Source organism: Camelina sativa, chromosome 13 (assembly GCF_030686135.1).
Source record: "Camelina sativa cultivar CO46 ecotype springtype chromosome 13, ASM3068613v1".
In the NCBI taxonomy this organism is placed as follows: Eukaryota; Viridiplantae; Streptophyta; class Magnoliopsida; order Brassicales; family Brassicaceae; genus Camelina; species Camelina sativa.
The window spans coordinates 12874354-12882522 of NC_141892.1; the positions used below are offsets into that span (position 1 = coordinate 12874354).

At 29.7% G+C, this 8169-nt stretch overlaps 1 protein-coding gene across 1 annotated transcript; it reads right to left on the minus strand.

The window, feature by feature from the left end:
• Positions 1-496: 496 nt before the first annotated feature.
• LOC109128325 (uncharacterized) lies at positions 497-1043 on the minus strand. Its single transcript, XM_019234490.2, has one exon. It carries the CDS (start codon positions 960-962, stop codon positions 696-698), a length of 267 nt encoding a protein of 88 aa, XP_019090035.1. The 5' UTR covers positions 963-1043; the 3' UTR covers positions 497-695.
• Positions 1044-8169: the final 7126 nt, after the last annotated feature.

The following is an 8169-nucleotide window of genomic DNA, read 5'->3' on the forward strand; positions in this document are numbered from 1 at the left end:
TTATTTTTTAATAACATGGTATCCCAGATCGGCAGCTAGAGAACTGATAACTAGAAATACTGGCTATAAATAAAGTAGCTAAGTTTAAATTTAGGGACTTTAAAACTGGGTTTCATATATCTAAGGCTCGTTTGTAGCACAGTACAGTTTTTAAAAATTAAAAAATTGGGTAATAAGTCGAGTACCGACTAAGATGACCGATTTGGTCAAAATCGTCGTGGGTATGCTCCGATCAGCGCCTAGGCGGACGCGTAATCGGCTAGGCGCCCGATTTAAAAAAAAAGGGTTTAACTAAATATAAATACAAGAGATTACATGAGTCAATGTAGTGTAAATTCTTAATTAATTTTCACTAGCTAGACTAATCATATCAATGTAAATATAGTACTGCTGCGGACGGCTTGACATTTTTGTCTTGATCATATGTCGTTGAAAAATTGATGGATCATAAATGTAACGTTCCAAACTAAAAGTGGTCGATGAAAATTGCATGTAATAAACTTAAAACTGTCGAGTTCATTTAAAAATATTAGTGTGTAAAACTACATTTAAGACATTTTATAAACAAATCATCGTAAGGATAATCATCAACACATTAGAAAAGAAACGACAATATACATAGCAAACCAAACTAAATAAGCCCTAGCTAGGCCTTCTTCCATTCATCATCGTCATCATCGTCATCATGGTGATGACTAGTTATGATGAGATTGGCAAGGAGGGAGAGTTTGGCGTTCGGACTCAGAGACACGAGAGGCATGGAACTTAGCGATGAAAGCAGAAGCTTTACGGTCAATACCTGGCTCAGCCACCCAGTAACGCTTGTCCTCGTCGCTGGCCCATGCCTTTCTTGTGTAAACGACGTCGTCCCAGGATGCATCAGCTTCAACTCTATGATGAGACGACCTTCTTGCTTTAAATAAGCTGAAGAGCGAAAACTTCTTTCTGCCATGACTTCCCATGAGAGACAGAACAAGAACAGAAATTAAGATTGAAGAAAGAACTGCAAATTTCGTGTAAGGTTGTGTTGGTCTGATGTGTTTTGGTGTGGAGAGATGGATTTTGGGGATGTATTTATAGGGTGACTGAGCCAAATTAAACAGCTTTATGTGGGGTTTTCATTTTTGGTCCGGTTTGGTTCGAATCTTGGTTGGTCCTTTGTAGAAGTTATCAAACCGAAATAAAGTTTGGTTTAGTTAGTGTTATTTCGTTTACGTTGTCCCACATACTTTTTTAATGTGTCGCTTGTAATTATTCGGAGCTATTCTTTTCTGTTTATATAGTTAACAAATAGCTATACATATTAGGTGAATGATTATTTTTGGTTTAACATTTTTAATCTAGCTCTCGTTAGTTTCTCTTTTTTCTTATGGGCTTTTCAAACTAATTTGTTTTTTTTTTCCGTTAATGGATGTATAAGTTGTTTGTTTATCTCTGCTAAAACATTGTTCTTCGTCTTTATCTTTTCGAATATATATGTTTGAATTTTTAAAGACAAACACAACTTACTATAAGTAAATAGAAATGCTTCTTGATAATAATAACATTGCGGAGTCATGACTCATATTAACCAAAAAAACAAAAAGATTTGTTGAGTCATAATGTCAGAGTCAGTCTCTTAACAGAGCCGTGGCTATGTAGTAAATAAAGAAACATCCGCTCCCGGCCATTATTTTGGAAAAAAAATTGAAGGCCCTAATTTTTCCAAAAGTTTATTATGTATATTTAGGTTCAAATTAAAAAAAAAATATTATATGTTGTAAAAGAAAGAAGAGAGCAACGATGGTATTGAAAAAAAGAGACTAACAATCACATGATCTTTACAAAATCGTAATGCTTTTTTTATCAGTTTATGCTAAATGTTTACAAAATTGAAGCACATGATCTTTTTAGTACTAACTAACAATTTTTGTAACTTGTGTTTTACCTACAAAATTATTTTTGAGAACTAAAATTTTGGTTTTACTCTGGTTTTTTTTAATTGCTTTTAAAGTTTTATTTTTAATTTAAATTAAAGCTTTTTTTTAAACACCGCTTCCGGTCCATATAATCCTAGACACGGTTCTGAGTCTCTAATCTAACTACATGACAACTCCTCCTCAGATGTAAATCACTATATCTTTATTATTTGAGTGGTCTGTATATATCTTGTTTAATTCATTTTATTTTTTTATCATTTTACATTGTTTTCAGAAAAAGAACAAAAATAATAATTTGAACCAAGTGATCTTGGTCTAGTGGTTTCCGCTTAAGGAAGAAGGTGCCATGTTGGTCCAGGCCAGGGATCAATTCTCTTTAAATACGAAAATGCTAGTCATTTATATTTGGTCATGAGCTTTTATCCAGCTTTCTCCAGATCGTGAGGATTATTGAACGGGCATCGCCCCGAATCTCGTGATTAACAAAAAATAATAATAATAATAATAATTTGTTCGTTCAATTACCTCGTTAAGTTCTTTGTATTTTGAGTGTGCTACTATTATCTCGAGGTTTGACCCCTTGTATACTACATATTGCCTTGCACATATATTAGAATTAGATTTTAAATTCTTTTAAAATCAATATTTAACTGTATATTCACCATAAAGCTGAGAAAAAAAACCATAATAATAAAATATAGCGACTTCACATAACATAACATAACTGACTTTTCCTGGAACGCAATGTCAAATACATATATAATATATTCTACGCCCAATGGAAAAACTAAAATAATATCCCTACGTGGTTCATGTTTGTATATTAATTTGCATGTAATTTCTTATTAACTAGTCTTACATTAACAGACTCAACAGCCAATATCACATAATTAATTTAAAATAAACTATTTGGTGTAACTAATTTTTTTCTATCTCATCAGATAATGAGCTATCTTGGTGTAATTATGATCCACGTTTTAATCATAATAAACAACCGTATTAAAAATATTAACGTAAAATTAAGAATTATGAAGATCATAGTAATGAGATATTATTCGAGTATCTGATAGGGAAGATGAAGATGAAGAAACGTGGAACCTGCTTGGTATTGAATCGGACGGTTGTTGAGATTTTATCAGACAAACTCAATCTCAAAGGGTTCATTGTGAAACTTTTAAAGAGTCTTTGGTCTGTCCATTTTATTCTATTTTATCTTCCTTAATTTCTCCCAAACGCATCCAACTTCTCTGTTTCTTTTTTATTGAACTTTCTTCATACATTTTTTTAATAAGGAGTGTGATCGAATCAAACAAAAGGTGGTGTATTATAATTGAATGTTTCAATAATATCGAAAAAGATAGAATTATGTTATAAAAGACGAAACACAGAACTGTTTATATGTTGGTTATATTTTGCTTTCCTATCCTAATGATGCTTCTAGATATTGCTCTCTTAAAATTTCAACGAAGTGCCAAACTCTTTACCACTCTGTAAGATTCTTATCAATATTAGTAAGTCAATGTAAATAACTAAAATATGATTAGTATCACGATTTCTTTTGGTTTTATTGAAAACCTTATTTGTATATGTCAATTTTGTAGCAACCATTCAAACCTTAATCATATATAAATTCTAATATTCATCGTTTTTTTTTCCTAAACATGTCAATCGTGACACTAGTTATGTCAATTATGTTTCACATTTTAATATACAGGGCATTTGAAACATATATATGGTGTTTATTTTATACTAATATATAATGTTGAACAAATTAGTAAACAAGATAGGGTTTAAACGTTTAAGTTTATAACTAAACTTTCAGGTGAAATGCTCTAATTTTTTCCTATGTAATTCATTGTTTTTTGGCACCATCAATCTTATGTTTGTGCAATGATTGCTTCTCTTTTTTAATTTCATTAACTATTTCGATAAATTAAAAAAGATTTTATGACTGGTGGGTGCTCCATCTCAATAATTTTTGTTGCATATATTGTTATCACGTTTATTAAAATAAATTGGTTAAAAACAGATTAGATATATTTAAAGTAGAACTTTTTTAAGAAACTTCTATAAAAAAATCAAATACAATCATAATTTCACTATTAGAGTTGCATTAGCTAGAAGACCACACACTATAATAATTTCATATAGCCATGTCACAAACTCGTACAACTAATTTAGAGTATCATTTAGCTAGAGGTGTCACTTATTAAGAGAGAAAAAAAGTTATTAACTAAGTTTTAAAGTTAAGGAAAAAAAAAAAAAAAAAAAAGGTTAAGGGAGATAGAAGAGGAAACAGTCAAAAGACAGATGAAAAAGAATCTGTGGAAGAATAAAACACTAACAATTGTCATTTGTTTATATGACAACGAGCGCTTCTTCTTTCATTTTCCATTGTTTGTGGAATATATTCAACAGCTTCAAGCTACATTATAGTATATAACAATTAGTAATTAAATAATATCTAGCAGAACTTTCTTTCATACAAATATACTAATCTTCTTTAGTAATCTTTTCGCCTATAAACTGTGTATTTTTAAGCTATAAATAAAGCATAAGTAATCTACCACCAAACAAAGTTTGTTATCGAATTTGGCAGGGAATATAAAAGAAATAAATAAAGTTTGATTCGTTTGGATTTGAATGTGTTCGTCTTGATTGGTTTCACTTTTTTGGCTTATTTTTTTTAGATAAAGAAAGATAATTATTAAATTACCATGGCACGGATCACACCATAACCATTTAGAACTAGATTAAGCGTGTTATGAAAGCCCTATTTACTCATTTCTGGTGTTAAGATACATACACAAGAAGAAGTGATTTTAATATAAGAAGTGCACCAGATTACCAAACATAGAGAGTTCACCTTATTAATTATCATTGCTGTTTAGGAAAACTAGAGACTAAGTTTAATCATAAGTAAAGTTTGACTACCAACGACGGATATAAGTGCAACAATTCTAGGAAATGATTTGTAATTTAATGTAATAATGTAATTAATTCCATATGATACATTCGACCCATATTTAATTTAAAATAGAAATAGTATACAATTTGATGTGTATTTTTAATTAGTTACAATATTTCAAATAAAAGCATAGTATATGTTTCAAGGTCAAAGGTATCCACTAAGGCTTCGAATGGGGAGTAGGAAAATGAGTGGTTCTTCAGCCCAAGTGGTATTTCCACTTATGTGTTCTCGTTCAGTAACTCCAAAAACAAAAATAAAAAAAAGTGAAGGGAACACATGTAGATAAGAAACTTTTATCTTTTAGTAAAAAAAGTGAATGAACCACTTTTATGTAGATCAGGGTGTTTCAAGTGAATGAACCACTTTTAACATTGATGTAGTTAGTTTTATTTTAGTAAATGAAAAGTTTCATACCTTTATGCTTTTGACTAAATTAGTTATAATTTTAATTAATCATAATGTTGGGATGTTTTTAGTTGTTAATTAATAAGTAAATCAATAGAATTAAAAACTTTTATACATGGCTCATAACCTGTAATTTATATATATTTTAAAAGTATCTCTATATATGTAAACGTAAATTTAAATTTTTATAATAATCTATAATAATGCTGTGTAGTTAATTTTTTTTACTTATGTGAAAGAAATGCTAGTAAATTTTTTTATTATATATATCATGTATTCTAATTATGTTTTTATTTTATAACATAGAGATTTAACAGGTTTGTAATTATGTTTTTCTTTTATAAAATAGAGATCTAAGTATGTTAATAAGACAATATTATGAATAAAAATTTAATAGCAAATAAGGTTTGTAAACTTTTAGTGAGAAAAAGTTATAATTGTATATGTATAATATTTTTATGTTTTTGACTAAGGTTTATAATTGTATATGTATAATATTATAAATGTTTATACCATCGACATATATTATATATATACACAATTATAGAAGATTTATGATTCATGTCTACACACTAATGTAATACAAAATTATAAAAAAACTCAAATTTAGTATGTAAAAATAATTAATATTCATATAATACAATATTAATTAGAATCTACTTATGAAAAATTAAATACTAATTTTAAAATTGAAATATATTATTTTAAATTTGTACAGTACTTTGAACCACTTTTACCATTCAAACATAAATTTTAAACCGCTTGATCCACTAGATCCACACTTGTTTCACTAGATCCGCTAGATCCACTTTTTTTCCGCTTGATCCGCTAGATCCGCTAGATCTGCTACGCCTGATACACTATCTCCATTCGGAGCCTAAGTTCACTAGGTGAACCTAAGTATTTTTCTTACAAAAGTAACTCATCTTTTCGTCAATGACCAATCATATGAACGACTGTAAGTTTCCAACCTTTTAATTTATTTATAATAAATATGAGAAGAAAAATACCGTTTATAGGAAACATACACTAGTAGCTTAAAAATCAAAATAAACCCCTACTTGTGTAAGAATCATTTCCTTTTCTTTTTTTACTTCTTTCCATCAATTATTTTTTCAATGATCATATTATTTTATTTTTTAAGTAGATAACCTAATTTTAATACTTATTCGTAAAATTAATGCAGTGGTAAAGATCATAAATAAACAAATATTTTTGTTCAAGATTTTAAATCAAATAACATAATATTACGTACAAAGAATATCATTAAAGTACATCTGAAAAAACATAATGTTTACGAAAAGTAAAATGCAAAAACACTTCCCTACACTTTTTTTGTGTTTAAGACTTCCCTACACTTACACTAGAAGTCTAGAATACTACATCTATTGCTCATAATTAGTGGAAAGATGCTTGGCTCCATCGCCTCACCGGATTGCACTGACTCCATTGCTCATCTTACCACGACAAGGTACCCCTTGATGATTTCATTCTCATCCGTATGTGTTTCCAAGCCACCATATACTTTATATGAAGGGGGAGAAATATTTTCAGACACCAAGGTAGGTTACTTACTTAACTTGAGCCAATTTATCCGCTTCATTAACAAAACTGTGTGAAATAGGATCTGTTCACTAAACTACAAAGCTTCCCACAAACTCTACGGGCTACTTCGTTGTTGGTTCAAAACGAATTCGTAGTTGCTTTAATTTTATATATTGTTCTTTAACTTTCAGATTTCCAATATGTAAATATATCATTTTGTTGAGTAAGAAATTTAACATTCTCACTGAAAAATACAAAATTGTTGTAAAACAAGTGTGATTTATCCATCGACACATGTCATCACACCTTTACATCTGTCATTACCAAGTTAATAAGTGGTATGTGACTCGTATCTTCTTTATTCTACTATAAATAGGAGTTGTACAAACATGAGAAAGAAAGACAATAATATAATACAAGGATTTTTACTTTCCTCCACTCTCGTAGCCTCTCCTCCCTCTCTTTAGTATTTGTTGTTTTACTTTATAGAATATTATATACACATAAAGGTGTATTATAGTTATACTTTATAACACGTTATCAGCACGATTGATCGTTATACATATTGAGGTTCTGCCTCATTTATGATCAAATAAAATGCTTTGTCTTTTCCGGATTGATCGTTATATATGATAGGCTCTGCCTACTCTACGGTCAAAGAAAAGTTATGTCTATTAAATTCTTATATATAAGGTTATAGCTCTTATTTTATTTTCTGAATTTATGTTTGTTTATTTAATTTTGTTTATTCATAAACAATAACTGTATGTCTACCAAATTCTGTTTGCTGCAATTGCCAAACAAAAGGAAGAGCGAGAAAGTTTCAGATTCTAGATCCGTTGCCAAACAAAATCCTCACCCTCCAACCACCACCACCTTAGAAAAGAAGAACAAGAAAACCAGATCTTAGATCCTTTGCCCAACGAAACGCTCATCCTCCAACCACTACTATATTCGACGCCACAAGACCACCGGAGAGAGACTTGACGGAAGAAGTGGCGCCTCGGTTGAAACATTTTTTATGTATTTATTTTCGTTAAATTCATTATTCTTTTGTAAATACATTATTTTTTTGTTTTTATAAATAAATATTTTTCAGATTTTAAATCGTTTTTTATTAAAATTATATAAGAAAGTCACGAATTAGTCAGAATTAGTTCGTGGCAAAAAAGCTATATATTAAAGTGGCTATTCCGTGACAAATCAACTATGATATACGCGTGACTAAATCGTGGTTAAGCAGCTACGAAAAAAGCCACGAAAGAAAAAAGTCACGACGCTATACACACGAAATTTTTTGGTGACCAACCGTGACTATTTTATCATATA